This window comes from Synchiropus splendidus, chromosome 15, assembly GCF_027744825.2.
Source record: "Synchiropus splendidus isolate RoL2022-P1 chromosome 15, RoL_Sspl_1.0, whole genome shotgun sequence".
In the NCBI taxonomy this organism is placed as follows: Eukaryota; Metazoa; Chordata; class Actinopteri; order Syngnathiformes; family Callionymidae; genus Synchiropus; species Synchiropus splendidus.
The window spans coordinates 4,692,054-4,713,579 of NC_071348.1; the positions used below are offsets into that span (position 1 = coordinate 4,692,054).

At 45.4% G+C, this 21,526-nt stretch overlaps 1 protein-coding gene across 9 annotated transcripts in view; it reads right to left on the bottom strand.

Annotated features, from left to right (window-relative positions):
- Window positions 1–117: 117 nt before the first annotated feature.
- LOC128771654 (RNA-binding motif, single-stranded-interacting protein 3-like) overlaps window positions 118–21,526 on the bottom strand; it is a 153,530-nt gene continuing 132,121 nt past the window's right edge. For 5 of the 9 annotated variants that reach the window (XM_053887212.1, XM_053887210.1, XM_053887211.1 and 2 more), the window contains 7 exons: window positions 19,513–19,556; window positions 15,221–15,317; window positions 9,557–9,607; window positions 5,060–5,176; window positions 3,820–3,906; window positions 3,622–3,746; window positions 119–2,491 (listed from right to left, as the gene is read on the bottom strand). In XM_053887212.1, the coding sequence (XP_053743187.1) occupies window positions 2,488–2,491; window positions 3,622–3,746; window positions 3,820–3,906; window positions 5,060–5,176; window positions 9,557–9,607; window positions 15,221–15,317; window positions 19,513–19,556 (525 nt within the window). In that variant the 3' untranslated portion in view covers window positions 119–2,487. Of the gene's footprint in view, window positions 2,492–3,617; window positions 3,747–3,819; window positions 3,907–5,059; window positions 5,177–9,556; window positions 9,608–15,220; window positions 15,318–19,512; window positions 19,557–21,526 lie in introns of those variants that run through there. The other 4 variants (XM_053887205.1, XM_053887207.1, XM_053887208.1 and 1 more) reach the window with 3 other exon arrangements.

Below are 21,526 nucleotides of genomic sequence, written 5' to 3' on the forward strand. Positions count from 1 at the left end.
ATGCATGTGTAATAAAAGACGCTTCAGTTTTGTACCCCGAACACTCTGTATCCACACTTGAGTGTGTGCATCATCATACAACATGAGCAGCGTCATAAAATCTAAACCTCAAACTTACCTTTTTTCACTCGTTTTGCCCAGTGCGCAGCCTCCTCTAGCGGCAAACGATGGGAGCTGCAGCAGGAAAGGCAAAGACCCTGTTCGAAACCTTGAGTTGTTTTTTATTGAAAGTTTTTTTTTAGAAAACAAAAAGACCAAAAGAGACATTTTATCTACAGCAATATCCACTGCTTCTACAGACACTCTCACGAATTTGAAAGACATGGAAGGCGTGTGACCAAGCAAATAAAAAAATAGCATCATCAAAGTTTTTTTTTTTTTTTTGTCAGCTGAACTCTTCTTTATACAAAAAAGAGGATAGTTTTTAATCTCTCTGACCCCCCACGCCCCAGTGAGTTCATTTCCAGTATATTTATACCATGCTTTTTTTCTTCTTCTTTCCTATGTCTTACAGATTTGGTTCTCCTCACTCGGAGTTCACGTCTTGTTTTCACATCTCTTCTTACGCTCGAAAAGAGGCACAGACCTTCTATAACTCTTCCCCTCCCCACCCCCCACGTGAAGTCATTTTTTTCGGTCGCTCTTTTCCTGCGATCATTTCGAGCACCCTCACTCACCAACACTGACAGGACTTAGCAGCTTCATTATCTCTGAAAATAGCCTGAATCAAATGAGAAGAAACTATCGGCAGAAAACATTCCTCGCTCGTGGAGAATGACGGGGGAATTCAAAGAGTTACACCGGAGGAGACCGGATTTCTAACCATTTAACCTGCAGACCACTTGGAGTCTCGATAAATAATTTATTAGAATATTTAAGGAGGAAATGGCGGCAAGCGATGAGTCCATTCTAATCATTGGCGGGGGAGGTCAGATGGGAGAGACTCCGCTTGGACGCTTCCCTAGTGAGGGTGGAGGCCCCGGGGCAGAGCTAAAACACGCTGGAGTCGACCTCCCCGGAAGAGTTGAATGAGGCTTCTGGGCTTCTTAACTTAGACTGCTGCCCCCACGACCCAAACTCAGATTAGGAATGGAATGTTGGCATCTCTACTGTGTCCTTTCTCGGTGACACGTGGACGCCCTGCACACTCGCATCAGCCAACAGAACCCTCTCCCGCAGCAAGAACCAAGGAGGGGAAACAGAATGGTCCTCAGTCTCTTCATCTTTGGTTTTGTACGCATCACCTGCAGCCAGAGCGACACATAAACCTTCAGCTTTTTCTTCTTCTTTTTTTTCCAACACACAGCTTAATGCAGCATCATGTGAAAAACTACTGAGAGTAAAAACCACATCAAGAGGAAGAAGTCTCTTCAGAGTATTGAGGCGACAAGTTGAAATCTAAATGTTTGAACTTTTTTTTTTTTGGATACCAGTGGACCAGGAGTTCCCAGTTACACACACACACACAAACACAAGTGAAAACGGAGACGTACACACAAAGAAAAAGTGTCTCAACAGACTCACAAGCACAGACACACATTCGTACTCCTATCCTTGTGGGGACCTCTCATTGACTTTCATGCTTTCCCCAGCCTAAACCTAACCACCCAAAACACATGGCTAACCTTAACCAGGAGTCTGAACCAAACTTATATCCAATTATAATCACCCAGTTATTTTGAAGTTTCAATCCTCAAATTGAAGCTTTAACCCCAGCAAAAGGTCCCCAGAAGTACAGCTATGCAAGGAACAGACACACAAAGCCATAGTGTTGCCCTCAAACAGAGCCACACTCTGAGACACACACCAGCAGTTGCCTGGTCAGGAGAGACGTCTTCCTCGATGTGGCTTCAACTCTCAACACCATTTTTGCCAGGAGACGAAAACCCCCAAAACAAACGTCAGTTTTCAGGAAGCGATGACGACAGCGCCCCTCACTGATCAGGCCGCCACATAAATCACCGTTAGACGTTAATCCTGTACAGACTCAGCTCTTTTCTGAAACAGTTTCCCAGAAGTTTGAGGAAATTAAGGCAATAAAGATCCACTCAAACATGAACATTCTAGAAAACTACCCAACTGAGGAAAAGCATGGGACGGATGGAGCTTTCAAGGAAGACAGACTTTGCTTCCTTCTTCAGTTTAAAAAAACAAATCCACCCGCACATTCAAATGTAGTTTTTTTCTTCTGTACAGCTTGTTGTGTCTTTTTTTTTGTTCTCCTTTGGAAGGCGACGTCCAGACTCAAGATGAGAAATAATAAACTCCAAGACTGCATTTAATTCCTGCGTCCCCAGTTCAGCCATTCATCATTCTTTTTTTTTCCGCTGACTTAGTTCGAACAGGTAAAAAGTGTCATTGATTTTTTTTCTCTCCTTCTTTTAGTCTTTTATTTGGTGCCTGTGAGCAGCAGCACGATCCTTTCTACGAGTCCTCAAAGTCGGGAACCTCTTAACGGCGGCGCAGCCACGATCTGGACCAGTGATGTCATCTGAAAGAGACGGCGGGAAAGGAGACGTGACTGTCTGACATGAAGAAGCCGGGCGGAGTCAGCGCAGACGTCTGACCTTGAGGTCTGCGTCAGGTTTCACCCAAATGGAAGCTTTCTGAGGATATATATTTCAACACTGTTGATCACATCAGCATGTCACCTGCACGGAGCTAAGATGGGGGACGGTCAGGCCTCTCTGTGTGACCCGCAGCCCCTAACCTTGGTAACAATCCGCCATCTATATCACTGTCAGTCTGCATCAGATATTTAGAGATTCTTTCTGACATCCTAAATTTGAGACAGTTCAAGGCAGGAGGAGGAAAAAAACAGAGCAGCAACAAGAGGAAGAAGAGCAAGAAGAAGAGGAGAAGGAAGAGGCAGAAGAGAAGGAGCAGGAGGAGAAAGACTTGGACTTTAATTTTTGGACTGCAGGACGAAGAACAACGACATCAAGAAGGAGAATGAGAAGATGAGGAAGGCGAAGAGGTGGGGGAAGAAGTCTTGGAACAAAGGAAGTAGGACAATAACATGAAGGAGAATAAGAAGCTGAGTAAAAAGAAGAGTAGGAGGAGATGGTAGAAAAAGAGGAGATGGTGGAGGAGGATGAAGAAGACTTGGACTAGTAGAAGTAAAAGGAAAACAACAAGAAGTGTTCTCTGTTCCTCATAGGAAGATGAGGAGGCGGTAGAAAGGGGAAGTTGATAGAAGAGGGAGTACCAGATGAACAGGAGGAGGAAGATGAAGAGAAATAAAAGAAGGAGAAAGTGGTAGAAGATGGAGAGGAGGAAGAAGACTTGGACTGACATCTGGACCAGAGTAAGAAAAAGAAGGACAACAACATAAACAATAACAAGATGAGGAACAGGAGGCAGAAGTAAAAGAACAAAAAGATGTCGATGTGGTAGAAAAAGGAGGATTAAGAGGTAGATGAAAATGCTGAGAAGGAAGAAGAAGAAGATGAGGCGACAAAGGATGAAGAAACAAACAAGAAGATGAATTAGAAGATGGGGAGTCGGAAGAAAGGAAGAAACAAGAGGAAGAAGAAGAAGAAGTAGAAGACTGGAAGTAAGTGAGAGCGAGGCAAGTGACTCCATCTGGTCCTCATCTGCTGCAGCCTCCACCCAACTCACTTGCTCTGCTGGTAGGAGTAGGCGCTGGCGTGATCCGGCGTGTTGTCCACCGATATTGACTGCTGCCCGCTGCCGTCCTGCGAGGTGGGGGCCGACGACTGAGGAGACGGGTCTGACACCACACCCTGTCGTGGGACACACAGTCAGCCAGAAGGTGAGTGAGGCAGCTGCGGATCACCACAGCGGGCGGCTGCTTACTTCCACTGTGATGGCAGACGCAGGCACTGCAGTGTACTGAGGAATGTAGGTGCCTTGCATAGGAGCAGCTGCAGCAGCAGACATGTACTGCAGAGGAACCACACACAGCCATTACACTCACACCTGGAGGGCCGCAGTCAGCCCCTTCCATATATATATATATGTATAATATATATATGAGTAAGTATGGTCTGATCTGATGGAAAATTGCTTGGCTATAGAAGGGTAAAACATGTAAATATGATTTAAAAAAGGCACTTTATTACATTGTGCTTCCACTCTTTTGTTAATAGAAAACATATGGATACATTATTTTCATTTATGTGTGTGTAAACATCAAGCTTTTCAACCTAATATTTACACATTTAATCAGAATTAAAACATTTACATTTTTTCAGAGGGGAGACTTAAAATATATAAATGGATGAAAAAAAAATAACAAAAGAAATAAGCATTCCCAATAGTTAGAATGGTATTAATGTGCATCTGATCTGGTGCATTCCAGTGTTGCCCATCAAAAAAAACAACAAATAAATAAATACATTCCTACTCCAACAATGTCTTGTGAGGAGGTCACGTGTTGACATTATAAGATTAAATATATTATTGTTTTTCCAGCCCTTTAAATATGCATAGATGGCTCAGACTCAATGATTTAAGGAGCCTGAAAGAAAAAACAAAAGAAAAAAATACATTTAACAGGGAGGAAAAATGAATTTCTTGAAAACAAATTCCAATTATTCAGTAATCTTCTCCAAAAAATGACGTATCTGAGCTTCATGGAGAAAAACCTTGTGCTGTGAGGTGAGTATTCTGACCACAGCCAAGCCTCAGAGGAAAGGTAGACTGATGTTGAAGGAGACTCTGTTCCTCCCATGACTTTCAGTTGGACTTTCAGTTTGACGTTCAGTTTGACGCCACAGTCGGACTTGTGACTTTGTTTTGAATCTCATCATTTAGCAGGCTCCATGAAGATTCATATCACCAGCACTGTTCCTCTCCATCCTCTGAGTCACTTGTGGTCAGCGAGCGCCTTCTCTAAATAATGAGGTGCCCTTGGTGTGGAAAAGTTTGAAACAGTATCGGGGCTACTCTTGCAAAAGTCCTTGATGTCAAAGTCAGACTCTTGCTGTCTGGTCTTTCTTACGAAATCGTCCATTAAATGTAAAAGACTATGATGAAAAGCATCTGAACACACAGTAGCAGGGTAATTTTAGGTAAAAAAAAAGGGCCGACTCACTGTGCCTGTGGTGCCCAGAGACAGATGGTTCATCTGCTGGGTGAGAGGAGCCATTACACTGGAGGGGTGGAGAGACAAACTGGGCTCTATGGCGGCGGCCGGGGTGATGACGGCACCCTGAGGCGGGGGAGAGAAAGGACAAACCAGCAGCTGGGTTATACAGCTTGTCATGCAATGGGCGAATCATAATGATGAAACACAAAGAGCTTCGCCTGCGGCAAAACAAGGGGTGAAGTATGGAGGACGGGAGATTAGAAAGGATGAAAATAATGAACCTTAAAGGGAATTTTGTTCGTGGGAGAGAGGCCGGTAACTTCACAAGAAGAAGCTCGGTGAGGAGGAGTACGAAAAGCACGACCTCGGCCCAACTTTTTTCTCTTGTCAACGGTAAGTCGAGGAGCCGGACGGACTTGCTCAAACACGCCGGTACTGAGGAAAGAAAGCCTTTACAGGGAGATCTCTTGGCTGAGACGCACTTTGGCTTCGGCTCCGCTTTACACAGCCGACCGGCTGCACGCGCCACCGCTCTGTGTTGGTTTAGCAGACGGGTGAGGTACCTGGCAACCACCGCTGAGAGGTAAACACGCGCTGCTGATAGCAGTTTAACCAAACCTCCCGTAAGTGCAGTCGTGGCGTGTGCATGTCAAATCTGGTTCTTGGACGAGAGTCGCCACGTATTTCGGTGACAGGTGCAACTTAAGGGCTGTCATCTTAAGACAAATACATCCAGCTGGATTCCTGGGCTGGGGGGTAAGCACTCCACGGAGCAGATGCCGAGCTGCCATCTCGAAAGCCTGTACGGCCTGTTGGAAGTGTTGAGAGTGAGATCCTTAAGTCTGGCTCTCATGCTCGCGCTCACAGTCAGCAACTGCCTTCCACAAAAACGGTACTTGAAGACATCAAGTCCTGCTGTGGGAGAAACCAGTAGTGGAGGAATCAGTGGTGGAGAAACAACGTTCTCAACCGCACGCTTGATTTATACACAGAGGATATAGTTTCGGAAGCACAGGGTAAATGTTGCTGTGCAGAACTGGGGTAACACAGGGGCCAAAATGGTCTGCGGGGCAAATAAAAATGGATTTCTTGTCCTTAACTTGGATTGTAATGAGTAATACTTCACAATCTTGGAGGCCAACTTCAGCGTAAAGTTGGTTAGATGTGTGATGCTTCAATTGTCCCACGTCACCAGACCAAGTGCTCCAGAATCTGTGCGCTGGCCGGCTTCATCTATAACCCCAACTGCTGCTCTTATTACGATCCTCACATGTAACTACCCTTAAGACTTGTTCAGCCCAGCCCACAAGCCGCACGTCACCGCTCAAATGTCATGTGTCTAACTGTGTGTGTTGGTTTTTGCTTCCAAGTAGCAGATATTTGTCCCCGGGTTGGAAACAAATGAGTACAGACAGATGTCTCTCCCCGCGAGGACGGCAGAGAGAAAGCAGATCTGCATCAACTTTGAACCGAGTCTCACCCCCCTCCTCTGTCACTGTTAAGTTGGGAGCGAGGAGCTGCGGGTGGCATCAAATAGGCCGAATTAGTACTAATGATACCAGTTATATGGAGAAAATCGCTAACTGCTGCAGGATTGACGTGGCTGCTGCGAGCGCACATGCAGGGTGTGATCTGGCCTCGGAGCTGCTTCTCTCTTGTGAGCAAACACTGGTGCACAACTGCGCGTGAACACTGCCTTTTGATTATAACTACATATGACGAAGGTGTGGGCCCAATGACAGATAAGGTAGCGGGGCATGTCAGAGTTCAGCTGAAGTCTCCCCTCAAGCACCACAGGCTCAGAACGGCCCTCAGCAGAAGCATTTATATATCATTAAAAGAGTGGGTGAGAGGTTTTTTGTTTCAGGGTCTCCAAATCATGTGAGACTCTTTGTCATGTGAATGTTTGTGGGAGTGTGTTTTGATGTGTTTCAGAAATGTGAGATTTTCACGTGTGTAACAGGGTCTTCCAAGTGTGTGAGAGGTTGTCATTTATCGATTTAATGTGTGCTCTCAAGGTTTCCAGATGTTTTTGTGTCCGGTTTTCACATGTGTGGGTATCTGAGAAATGTTTGTGTATGAGAGGTTTTCATGTGTGTTACTGTGTCTTGATGTGTGTGAGAAAAGTTTTCACAAAATACTTGGGTGGGAGATTTTCAAATGTAAAATACAGATTTTCCCATGGAAGAAAAACCCCTCTGATCCCTTTGCGAAAACCTCTCACACACCTTGGAGAACCTGTCACACACATGAGAAAACCTACAAGAACATTTGTCACACACGTCAAAATCCATTAGGCACACATGAAAACCTCCGAAGACCCGACAAACATCAATTTGAAAACCTCACACACAGAAGCCTGTCTCCATGGAAAACCTCTGACAGACAGTGAGGGTTTTCACCTGTTTTCACCTACAGGATGGAAGCTCTGCGTCTCAGTCGGGACCTTTTATTCTCTCTCTGGAAGGATTGAGCAGTACTTGTACACAAAGACGTCCTCTCACTGAATAAGATGTAAAAACAAAGAGTTCAACCACCTGGGCATTTCACCGAGGCGCCGCCTCACTGCAGATCCAGCACATCATTATGTTTGCACCTCTGCGTGTGTCGTCCTCCGGTTTTGAGGAATTAAACAGCCATTTTGAATTTCTCTCATTAGAAGCTTTTAATCGGAGTCATTTATTTCCCAATTAGCCGCCTGTCTGCGACATGGATCTGCGACGCTGCTTCATTCTGGCTCCACCATCACAGCAAGAATCACCTCGGTAACGCGTGACGAAGCCCTCGCTGAATGATGAGCAGCGCCGTGCGTGTGTGTGAACCTAAATCTGTCAATGAGCCGCACACCATTAATCCCAGTTACGAGTCATTAGACGCGATGCTTCTGCTTCTGCTGCCATAGGAACGGAATTACGCCGCTGTGAGCGGAGTTTCCCTGCGCAGCTTTAATTTGCTCCTCAGCCAGGAAGTACAATGACAAGCCTCCGCCTCTATTGTTTCACGGGGATGGTAACGGAACAAAGACTCCTGGAAGAGACGTGTGCGGCGCAGACATGCTCTCGCAGAACGTGTGAGTGATTCGTGGTAATCTTGCTGTCCTGTCCCTGCTCCGTCCTCCCTCTGTCACATTCCTGCCCTGCCTTTATTTCATTTCCCTTCATATAATCCCCAATCCTCCACCCACCCCTTAGCAGGCAGAGAAAGTGATATCAAGCAGCCTGCCAAATACTCCGAGAGGACATTTGTTTGAGAACACATGTACAAAAGAGCATTATCCTCAGCCGCAGACGTAATTTAAGGATGGCTTGAATTGTTCAAGAGAGAGGGAGGGGGGTCGTTGGAATTTCACAAAGCCTTGTGCTGCTTTTCAATCCTGTCTTCCGCCACTTTCCCTCCGATAAAATCAGAGGTGTATCCACGTGAAATCAGAGCCGGAGTCTGACCTTTAGCGGGGAAATGGCGCGAGAACAACACTGTTAATCCCAGCACATAACTTTAAAGTAAAGTGGCGATGACGCTCGGCAGCCCGATCTAAGGCCGCAGCTTCATAGCAGCGAAATAAAATAACAAACCGTGAAAATGAAAAAAATCCATTTCGAGGCTGTGATTTTTAACGACGGCGTAAAAAGGAAGAACGGCCGCCAACGTTTAAGAGGCGACCACCTGCTTCTGTGTGGAGGAGAACTGCATAAATATCCATCTATCTTCCGACCCGGAAGACCAGGGACATGTCAGCGCCACCTACTGTGGGGCGTGTCCTTTGGCTCAGCTCTGTCTTCACACCAATCATTAGCTTGTTAGTAATAGAACTGCCCTGTCTTCTACTTCCTGTTTTCCATGTTCAATTCCGTGGACTTTAAAATAATCAACTACTGGAAATATATTTGGGTGACAATAAGCACAGTGTTGACGACAAAGACGTACTGCATACACAAGACGACGCAACATGACGTATACACACAGCAGTCCCTCACCAGCTCGCAGTACACTCCGAAATGCACTCCTCAAAGAAAGGTTGGATTTCACTATCGAGCAAGATCACATTTTAAACTAGTATCCTAATACATAACATTAATTGAAAATGGAATTGCCACAACCCCTCTAAACAATAAGCCTTTTTGTAATAATAAATATGTAAGTAGGAGCTACAGAACTAAAGGGCATTGTTGCCATATTCTAAACACTCGAAAGGTGTGACCCCAGAAACTAGTATGCGAAAATGCCTGCTCCTCTACCTGCAGTAATATTTATCACCAGCAGGGTGCAGCATCGAAATAGGATTCTCCCTGAGAACCCCGCCAGGAAGGATGAGTTCATTCAGAAGAAGCAGATGGAAGGTTTCACAAGAGTTTGGGGCTCTTTTGATGGAAGCAGCGTTTGAATCGTGGCTGATTCGCAGACGTGCGGATACGATTTTCGCTGCCAAAACTCCGATCAGTGTGAGTCATTAGATAGATGCGGGGCCCTTTTAAGACGCGGGGGGAATTCAACAATTCAACTTACTGTAGGTTGCATAACATACTGTTGATGTGGCATCCAAGACGTACTCTGGACCTGAGGAGAGGAGAGGAAATACAGATGAGTTGACTGAGGCAAGTAAGACAGAGTTGGAGGAAGACATGAGAGAGTTGGCCTGATCAAAAAAAGCCGAGGATAATAAGAAGGAAGTGGTGCAAGCGGGGAGATGAAACAAGGCAATTGTGCAGGAGAGGAAGTGAGTGAAAATGACAAAAGAGCAGGATTAAAAAAACAAAGAGTGGAGGGAAAATGATTAATTAACTCAAGTCTTTACAAGGCGCTCGGAGGAGCCGCAGCACTCCTCAGAATGTTGCAGCAGCGGCGCCCGGTCCACTCTGCTGTGAGTATGTTGTAATTGTGAGCGGATACCGGGACCACAGAGAGCAACACCGACTCATAATTACTCCTTCACAGCGGAAGTTTCATCATCAAAGTGGGTCTCGGGCCACAAATCACCACTTTCATCTTTTGCTGTCCGGCGTGAGAAGAAACACGCTCCTCACTTCCTCTTTGTTCCAGACACTGATGATCGAGTGTTAGAAAACTGCGGTCAGTAGCTGTCAAAACTGAAGCCAGGACGGACGAGCGCTGGATCGGGAGTCGTTGGAGCATGCATCGCGCACGTTGGTAGGAACCTGGGTTTGTCTGCAGTACATTGCAGGTCATTTAGCTGATGCTATCCCAGACTGACGGTGGAGGGTGGAACCGAGCTAATACCCTCGGGTAAGGCTAGCAAACAGTGAGTTTTATGTGCACGTTTGGGAGAGTCTCTGCTGAGGCTCACACGAGACCAGAGAGAGCATCTCCAAGCAGAAAGTCCATTGTTCCCATGAAGATGAATTGAAGTAGGTGGTAGCAAAAGAAGGTGCCTTAGGTCAGGGGTTCTTAACTTTTTTGACCTCCAGACCCACCTTTCCCAGAGCAAATGGACCCAGGGCCCATTCAAGGAATAGAACTGATTCTTTACTTTTGATTTCATTTGTGATCAATAACCATATTTAATCTACTTACATGAAACCATGTGATCATCGCAAAGAGGGGCAGCATCACTTTCTTTATCGTTTTTCCTTTTCAAGAACTCCTCCATAGTTACTATCACAGATTTGCAGCTGTCAAGTCAATTCAGTGACTCACTACTGCCACCATACTTGGCACGTGTATTAAAGCTGAGCGTCTCACGGCCCTAAGGTATGAACCAAAAAAACTTCTAGCGGCCCTCTCGGGGGCCCCGACCCAATGGTTAAGAATCACTGCCTTAGGTGGCTGCTGCAGTCTCCAGGAAGAGGCAGCCAGGGGGAGGGTCGGCCATGCTGCTGAGATGAAACAAATAGTGTTAAGGCGTAACCAGTTCCTGGATGTGCACTGCATTTCCTGTCACCAAAGTTAGCCATTCACCAGCGTGCGGTAAAGTCATATATCATCGGTTCCGATCTTCTGATGTCACTCTCTGTACCAAGTGCCATGAGCTTGACTCATGGAGTTGAAAGTGCAGCTTCTGCATCAACATAGAGGTGAAAGTTCACTGGACAACCGTTAATATCAGACGCCTCAGGAGGGACACTGTGTTGACCTCAAGTCTTTCGCGGGCTTGATAGGCCAGAGTTTGGACAAAGATTCTGAACCTGGGCAAGTTGAAGACCAGATGAGCTGCAGAGGTCGGATGGTTGACTGAGATGCCCAACCATGGTGTGGCTCTGTGATGCTATGGGTCTGAGCAAGCCTTTTGTCTTGAGACACGAGGAAGTGATCTCCTTAAAGAAAAAGTAAGTATGATATCTGGGCCAAGAGGCCAGGGGCACCCAGGAAATGAGAGGCTCACATGCAATTGATCTATGGACACTTCAGTGTCACTGACTAGGTTGTTATTGGGAGGAAACCAGAGTGGCCAGAGGAAACCCACTTCCAACATTTGAGGCCGGACAGCACAGATTAATACAGCACAGTAAGGTTTTTGTGGTTTTCGATTAGCGTGTTTCTGTTTGTGTGTTTAAGCCTCAAAAACAGGCCTTTATTTGTTTTTCTCATTACTTGGACTGAAAACGACGCGGGGGCGGACTGCTGTTTGTTTTCCGTTGGATCTTTTTTGTGAATCTAAGGCTTGAGGAATGAGGCGACGAACTTTAAAACCAATTCATGTTGTGTGTGCGAGAGCCAGGAGGGGACACATGGGAAGAGAGAGCGGGGAGACAAAAGCAGGATTTGTGCATAACGATGATCCATGGGAGCAGCGCCGCCATGCACGCTTGTGTTCCATTATTGCTCGACTGAGTGGTGTCTCCAACCAAGACGCCGGATGACTCACTTTCTAAAACATTTCCAGAGATGCGCTCCATTTGTTTGACCTGGTAATTCAGTCTCAGCTGGATTGTACTCGGGAAAAGTATTCATGCTTAATGTGAGTTTGGGAGCCATATTTATTACATTTAAACAAGTGGAGCTTCAATATTTATCATCAGGAAACAGCACTGCTGAAAGACTTCATATAAAAGACGTAAAATCTATGCTTTGTGGACTACTCCGAGTCTCTGACAGATGCTCTCGACACAGTTGTGAAGCTAGCTGAGGTTGTATTTTCTTGTTGACTATTGTGCTACAGGAGGTTTGTTCATGGAAATAAAAATTGTGTTTTTACAATGTAGCCATTAGCAAGGCGAGGTTAGCATGTCAAATGCATTATTAGCTCCCCTACTTCTTTCTGCTAGTCCTTCACCTTAACTTCCCTAGATCACCTTTTATATCATGAGTCCTTGACCGCCGAGCAGGGACACAGTTTTGGTACCAGTAAATAATGACTACTGGCCTATGTGAAATTATAAGACTTACATTTGACTTGCATTTCAACAGTGTTTTGAAGCCGAATCATTCTGGATTTATGGATCAATAATTGAACCTATTTGTTCCGAAAAATATTCTTTTAAAACCACTGTGAAGTACAACGTTGATCAAATTCATGTTTGAAAACACTGCTGGTGGTGACGGTCAGACATGCAGTTGCGAGACACCTTTTCGACCCTTTCCAGATTGCACGGTTACGATGATGTAGCGGTAGCAGCGCTGCAGCCTCACAGTAAAAGATGGTAGGTTTGATTCTCCCGTCACTCCAGTTTCCTCCCACACTCTGAAATAGACGTAGGCGTGACTGCATCTCTCAGTTGGCCGGGGGAAACTGAGCTGAATGTTTTCAGTGGAACAGGAAGGGTCCTTGCCCTTGACTCATTGTTGGGTGAGTGGAAAACAACGGATGGATGGATGCAAACAACCACCCTCCCACTCTCTTGGCACGGATGCATAATCACTTGGCGACTCGGAACCTCAACCAAAGACGCTTGCGACTCAGGTGAGGAAAGAGTTCAGTCATTTAAAGCTGAAGCAAAACGGCCACAGAGTGCCACCTACTGGGCTTTGATGTGTACATCATTGCTTTGCTATTATTCATTTGATAACAAATAATATGCATAAAAGCGTAGCTCGGGGAACGAGTTCCGTGCGTACCAACCCGACAACTTTCGAAAGACGCAAAACTATCATGCCACAAACTCTTCCTCCACTCTGAGCTTTCAAGCACTTTGACTTTATTTGTTGGAGCCGGATAATTAAAATATGTTTATGAGCCAAAAACGCCGTAAAAACAGATGGGGACACTTGAATCTGAGAGGATGAGTCACTTGTTTGTAGCTGAATACATATTTATCACGCCTCATGTTGAATTACATCAGCAGTGTGGGGCACGGGGCCGCCTCGGGGTGAAATAAATAATCTGTGATTATGATAATGGAGAACGCTCGTGATGAACATATCAACATGTGAGGGACGCTCGGAACATGACGGGATTTCAATAACACTGCACTCCACTGAGTCACGGGGTTACAGCACAAAGCACAGTTCACATCACTTATTCAAAGGTTTTCTGGATCATGACATCAAATCTGATTCTCAGCGTTCCCTTGCTTGTGGCCACAGTTTCGTGTTAGACACGTCCAATTCCCACTTGTTGAGAAGAACAAGACAACTTGAATAAGTATCACGAAGAAATAAGCTCAACCACCAGTTAAAGGTTTCCATAATATGAAGCCATAATATATGTCCTTTTGAGAAATTAGTTCAAACTATTTATTTTAGCCCTGTTTGAAGCTCTTCAAACACATTAAAATATTTGCTTTAAGACAAGAATTGTGCCTTGGTTCAGCAGGAGAGCAGCTGCATGCACAGGTTTCTCCATAGCTCCGCGCATGTCATGTTTTCCACTTGAGATCAGTCGAAAGTTTGACTCCCACTAAGCTCTACTTGTCATCAGAGGATCACTTGAAATGAAGAAGGAAGTAACCCCAAAACCCGTGCTTCTGCTGTCACGAAATGCATCTGCTTCCATTCATTTCCATATTTCTCTTTTACTAAACCCATTAAAACAAGGTCAGCGAACGAGTCAGAACCGACTTTTTAAACTCCACGAACTGTTAAAAAATGTGTGAGTAACTGACGCAGACGAATTCATCATCGTGATTCCAACATTAAAAATGTAAAACCTTTAACCCACTGCTGGCACAGAAAAGATTATCACGTATCCCACGGCGATGGCCACGTGATAATCTGCCGTCTTTTCCGATCACATGTGCCACCCAGAGGTCTGAAAACAGGCTCCTGTCAGGGAACTTTCACTGTCTGTATGTGTAGTGAAACTTTTTTCTGAAGTATGTGAACTGCATTAAAACATTGCTGACACACCCGTAGCGCACTCACATCAGAGCAGTGATTCTTAACCCTAGGGCCAGGGCCCATGGTTGGGCCACCAGTGCCTCCTAGAAAGCCGCTAGAAGTTCTTTTGTTTTATGTCTCTGGACTGCGAGACGCAGAGACTTAATATGTTAGCGCTGTGTCACTGAATTGACTTGACAGCTGCAACTCTGAGACAGTTACCAACTATGGAGAAGTTTATGAAAAGAAAAAATGATCAAGAAAGTGATGCTGCGCCCTCCCAACAGTAAACACTGTTCATGAAAGCACCTGTTGAAGCAGTTTTGAAAATGAATTGGGACATTTTATGGCGATACTTTCATTTACACTTATATCTTCTATGGTGTATAAATAAAACATTTTATGATATTTAGACATTGTTTTATTATATTTATTTTATTGAGAATTTTATTCAGTTTTTCCAGTTTGCACCAAGTGTATTTTTTCTTTTATTCTTTAGCAAATTTGATGAACATGACACATGCACCTAGTTCTGTTGCTGGTTGGACTCTTCTATGACAAATATCTTTGCAATGATTTCATGCAAGTAGATTAAATGTGGTTATTAATCCCAAATGAAATGAAGAGTAAAGAATCAGTTCTATTACTTGAACGGGCCCTGGGCCAATTTGTTCTAAGAAAGGTGGGCCCCGAGATCCGAAAGGTTAAGAACTGCTGCATTAGAGCACCGTGCGTGTGTCTGCAGCTCTGATATTTGGCGATGGAAAACACATAAAAGTGGACAAAAACGTGATGAAAACCGCTTCAAAAACTCCATCAAAACTAACTCCTGCTGGCCACTTTATGGCCACTGGGTCCCATCATGCACTGCAACAGTTAACGCTCACATGGTTGGCTTTAGCGGACAATGATAATCCTGTTTTGAGTGTTACACCTCGTGGATAAGACTCCACTGACCTGATACGTGGAAACCGGAGAGGCAGCGATGAAAGGCGTGATGGACGTCTGTGCAATCATCCGATTGGTGGAGATGCTGTACGGCGAGGAGTAGAAGCTGTCAAAGGCATAAAAGATTCATGGACGTCAGACTTGAGAGAGGACGAGGCCACGCGTTATTTCCGACATCTCACAAACACAAACCAGGCATTCATCAAACATAAAGAAGACGCCGCCATGGCCGGCACCATCACAGAATCCCAGAATGAAATGGCAGCCATGAACACATTGTGCAAAAGTCGGCTCTGCTGCTGAGCATAATAATAACTGATCACCTTAATGTAAGAGTGGGAGGCATTTTTCATATGGCCTTTATGTTGCCGCCTCCACATCATTCACCGCAGGGTAGATGCTGCATCGGTAACATTTTAACTGTTTACATCTCCTGCTATACCTTTGCTTGGCCTTCTCATTTTCCTCTTTCACATTCGAGCCCCTCAACCCTGCGGAGGTAGAACGCCGCAGCTCGCCGTGCTTTATTTATCATTGTGTACCGAGAGAGGACATGTTTCATCCGCCAGGCCGTGTTGCTGTGCCCAATCGATCCCAAAGTGTCTGTTGACTGAATAATGGAGGGAGGGGAAGAGAGGCAGAGGCAGAGAGAAGGAGAGGGGGAGCGGGCTTTTCTGCCTCACCGTCGTGATTCCACAGAATATAGTGTGAAGCAAATCAAGCCTGTCTTAATTGGAAGCGAAAACCGCACTAATAAACAAACGCTTTGGCAGTTTATTTTATCCCGATGGCTAACTAATGGTGACAAAACCTCAATGTTTGGTGTTTATGAGAACTGACAAACACAAACCGCTGGTATTGAGATAACTGCCGTCACACGCTGGAACACAGGGATGGACGGGTGCCACTGCAACACCAACACCAGAGCCCACACGCACATTTCTGGGTTCCAAGCGAGTCCCCGAGGTTCTGTTTCGCATTACTGCGGTCTGGTGTGTGATAGAAGTCGTAAACAGAGACGAGGACGCTCGGATGTATTTGAACTTTGGCAGCTCAGGCCTGGAAAATGCTTCCCTAACTGCGTGTGGCGCTCGCCAGACTGTGATTGTGTTCGCCGTCGACTTCCAAGAAACCTGTTGAATTTCCCGTCTAATAGAAAAACTACTGCATGAAAACAATGAGATTTCAACTTGTACTTTTGAGGACTTATGACAATTCATATCACCAACTTGTTCATCCAACATGACTCGCAATAAGTCAATTAAACTCCGCCCACAACCATCTAAATGTCTCCATGAGAAAACAGGGTTGGACTGTGAGACAGTTAACCAGCAGTGAAGAGCTTTCCACACGTGAGTGATTTTTGAGAATATTGTTTTCTCGATCACACATTCTGTTCTATGCCTATTATAGCTGCCAATAAACCACCACCAGAGAGGTCAGTGAATGAGTTGTCACATCCTCAGGGAGGACCCCAGGGTCATGTCCCCTTTCGATACTTTAGGCGGGAGTTTACGGACCTCGTGGAGAAACTGCAAATCCGCCACAATGGACTTGCAGGACCGCCACTGTCATCTTCGTGTCTCTTTACAGCTACGTTTCGGGTAGTAACAGCAACACTGCCCCCCACGGTTTCCTAGGGTACTGCTCCATTTGGTCCGTATCCGCGAGCTTTGTGGAAACACTTTGCGTCACAAATGCATTTTTCTGTGAGCAAACTTATCTTTTTCAGACTCAGTTAAACTTTAAAATGTGTTAAAGCACCAAAATATATTCCTGCAGTCGCCTAATGATTATCAGCCACAAGAAAAAAAAACTGTAAAGAGGCTTAGTTAATGTATGACTTGCATTAGAAATACTACATTACTGACACTAATGAATACAAATGAGTGCATGTAGCAGGGTTATTCAATACGATCCTCTGATTGTGTTTATTGTATTTTTCATTAGAGTGATGTGCATTGAGAGAGAGAAGGCGGAATACTAGGTAGAGGACAGATACAAGGTTATTGATGGAGGCTATTAGCCTTGAGCAGCGTGCTGTCAATAAGGACTCTGGCACCGCTGTTCAAACCAAACACTGAACACGCAACTGCGGCTGGAACACAACTACGGGATTGAATTTAAAAGCTCTCTGTGAATCCCTGCTGCGACCGATCCCCACTGTCAGGGGCTCGCTTTGAAAAATCAGCGAATGATTTAGAGTCGACCTCCGAGGAGAAATGTGGGAGGAAACGCAAAAAGATATAAAAGACGTTGTCGTGTGTGTGTGTCTCTGTGTGTGCGTGAATATTTAAACGTGAGCTGAGTGACTTGAGGTGCGATTGAAGAGCACAAACTTAAAAACAAAAAAGGTTCACGTCTTGCTTGGCTCAAGTGAGGTAGAAAAGGAGTGAGAAGGGAGAAGGAGAAGGAGGATCACCTGGAAAGGCTCAGAGAAAGGGAGACTAATTGGTGGAGAGACAAACGTCTTTAGTAAGTGTGGAATTTCTCAGTCATGTTGTCGGCCATCAATCGCTCCGCTGGATGCCTTCCCTGCCTAGATAAGGTGGCAGGGAATGTGTGTGTGTGTGTGTGTCACTGTGGGGGATGTGATGAAGTCGAGACAGGATGATCAATGGAAGCGTCCTGTAGCCACCAGCTAGGAAGGAAGGCACCAAGATAGCAAGGTGAGCCATCAGTGGACGCCGTGAAAAATGTTCTCCACCTGTCAAACCCACGGCCCAGGGGCCGAACTGAGGCCGCCGTTTGATTTTATCCGGCCCTCGGGACCTTAAAACAACTCCCACGGTGCGTGATGTTTTAATGACAAGTCAGCGTCTCGGAATTTATGAATCCAAAATGATTCAGAAAGAAGGCGATTTAATGCTAAGAGGAAATAAGTTGTGCTTTACAGAGAAAAAAAAAGTTGCAAGGAAGTGTGGGTGGCGAAGGAGGATGATTCAAGAATGCGCATTGACACCAAGTGAATTCAGGCTCCAACTCCATCGGAATTAAAAGGACGACAGATTTTGCTTCATACTTTTGCGAGATTAAAAGTCGAATGGAAATGTTTTCCTTTCCGCGAATCTGAGAGGGTGTTATTTAACCGCTGGTGAAAAAGCTCACCTTCGAGGAGTGGGTTTTGAATTTAACGGCTGATAATATAAACTCCCGGGAAGCCAGTGAGTCGATGTAACAATCCTGATTCTGATCAGCGGCTTCTCCTGGGTTCAGATTTCACGCTTCGGTAGCTGCAGCTAGATTTTCTTTGGTTTAAAATCCCGGCGTTAGCATGTCGTGGAGCGAGGCTTGAAGGCGAATCAAAGGAGGGGAAATAAAGTGCAGCCAGCAGACCAGACAGGAGACGTGATTGAAAAAATGCAGCCCAGTGTAATTGAGTGATTGTTGTGTGATTGTTGGGGCCAAACACAGAGACACATGTTTCCACTTATGTGAGATTGGCATCAGCCTCTATAGACCTGCCATGCTACACTTGACAAAGACCTGCAACCTGTAATTGATGCATACCCCTGGGTTGACTGGATTCTTGCCTTCGCCCTCTTCTTGACCCCAACTGGGCCCCTTTCTTTTAATTCAGCGCTTTCCTCTCTGCGTTTTCGCCTCTCTAATTAGCTGCATTAGCATTTCACAATCGTGGCGCGCAGCGCTGGAAGGAACCACGACGACCTCAGCGAAGGGGTCGCGGCGGGTTTAAGCATATACATGCGCAGACGCTCGCGTGTGAGCGTCCACTTCTCACACAGAGAAGAGGCAGCAGACAAAAAAGAAAAAGCAGGGGAGGAAGTTAGCGAAAACATTTGTCTGGTAAGTGGAGAGAAAAAAAGTTTCGATGTGCAGCAAGACAAAAGGAAAGCAGAGATACAAAGTGGGAGGACTGAGACAACAAGGGATGAGAAGAGAAAGTGAGCTGCAGGGAAGCGTCTCCAGGGATCGCATCACCAGCAGCATTTCCAGCAGACAGGACCAATCTCCAATTTCCCCGGGAACAGACAGACACTCAGCACTCTGCATCCAGCCTGCGAGCACTGCAGATGATTCCGGCTGACGAAAGCGCACAGCAACACCGCGGCGCTTCTCTGACGGCAATCTCACTTAATGTACAGGTGTGTTAATAACCGACACGTAAATGCGCTGGATGACGGCTGACGCTTGATGCTTCTCTGCAGCTAATCTTCAAGCAATCTTCACTCTGCACACCAATACCTGCTGAGGTAAGCACTCAGGGCGCCAAACAAAGGAGACTGCAGAGTGAGGTGGGAGACACATTTATAAATCTGAGAAGGAAACTTTGCACCTACCCGTTCTGCATGGTGCTCGGATCGTACGTCAATGTCATGCCACTCTGGAGGAAGAAATGGAGAGTGAGACGTTATAGCTTGAAGGTTAAAAACGCTCAATACGGCTTTTGAATGATTTATACATAAAAGTGAAACACATCCGTCAAAAGTCTTGTGTTGTTTACGCCAGAGCTTTCCCGGAAAACGCATCATTCCATTGACATGTCAGTGGAATGTTCCTCAGCTGCCTCCGAATCCCAAATGAGCCACTTAAAACCCGCTGATGCGCAGACTAATGAGTCTGACGCGAGCCTGTGGCGACACCAACCAGGGTTTTATTTTGTAAAAACAAATACATTCAGCGCTGCGAGGATTTATTTGTCTGTCCTTGTGTGTGTCTTTGAACTGAAAGAGAAATGCCCTTCAGTCTGGTGGGATGATTCACAATTCTAAACGCAGAAAAAGGCACTTCGATTGGTTTCAGCAGAGTCGGGAATGTAATTAAACCAGTGAAAGCAGCAGAGCGACGGATCTCTCGACATCAAAAACAGAGCGCTGTAGCGTGATGCGTTCATTTGATTACTATTGGTTAATATTAGAATACATAATTGTAAAATGTGACAGGCAACATGGCAACTGGACAGCAGGTGGCAGTGTTACGGAACTTGCCCACACAAGAGTCAGAGCCAATGGAGACATGAAATAGGTTGGTGCTTCCAGATGGTAATTCAAAACACCAGCAAATCTAATCAACATTTCTGGAAAAAAAAACATTCATCTGTCTTTGAGTTATTCTGACCGATAATCTCGTAAACTCCTTGCAAAAGCGGACCGAGCGCTTCAGCACCTGCAGATGATAAAATCGGCCTCACTTTGTAAATAAGAGAACAAAGATGCTCATTTGATGAGTTTCCAAAATGAGTCTGAGCTGTCTCGGCGAGCGCTTGTTGTCGGCGGGAACATCTGCAGCGTCAATCACCGAGCTAAGTGCGCTAAAAGACACCGAAACAGACTACAATTATCCGTCAAAGTGATATTTCGCAGAGCAGAAGGAATCCCGATATGATAAATGACGCTGCAGAAGTGAGTTCGGAGAGACTCGTCCTGTCGTCTGCGTCTCCTTCTGCGCGGGCAAATATTAAAACTAACCCTCAGGACACTCGGTTGGGCCATAACATTACGAACACCTGATGTTATTGTGTATCTTTTCACTCTTGAGATTTGCAGCGTCAGCATGTAAACCGGACAACAGCAGACAAACAAAATCTGTCATTGAATATAAACACCAGACAGAAATCTTTAGAATAGAAATGAGTTTTGAAGGCGTCTGTCTGCGCATTATAGCCACTCTAATTCTGCTGAGTCAGCCTGACTCTGATCCATCCCGGGACCCCCTGCTTCACAGCTTCAAACACAAACTGGTCCCATCACAATCTGTCTTTATTCAATACTTTAAAGCCCATACAATCCGACTTTCTGTTGACGTCTGATGCTGTGCAGCAGTCTGGTTCCATTTCACTGCGCTTTCTAAAACCACCATGTAATACAAATGTTGGGAAGCTGCTGAGAGCCGCCTGAGCGTGTGTGGGCAGGAACATTATTCACTTGTTCTGTAAATCAAAGCCTTTGCTATCGACGCTAACCACGTCTGAATTTGCTGCATTGTGCAACAGTCAATCTCCTCAGTCTTCTGGGCAATAGTTCATTTATTTCAGCAGACTGTAAATGGGCGTTTGAACAAAAGCAAACAAAAATGGTGTGGAGACCTTTAATAACAGCGAATTTAGCAGTCGTTATGTACGTTTATGACGCCTTTCAAATCTCAAAAGCCTTTCCAATGCAGCCTCTGGGAATGAGCACTGATAATGTCCCACCAGCGAGCTTGTCGTTTCCTTTTTCACTAAGAACTGTGGCAGGGAAAAACCAATGACGTATCACGATAGAACTGTTCTCTGGCTCTGCAGTTTGTACATTCCAAAGGGTCTCAATACACGACTACTACTACTTTCAACACACTGCAGTTTGATTTGAAACA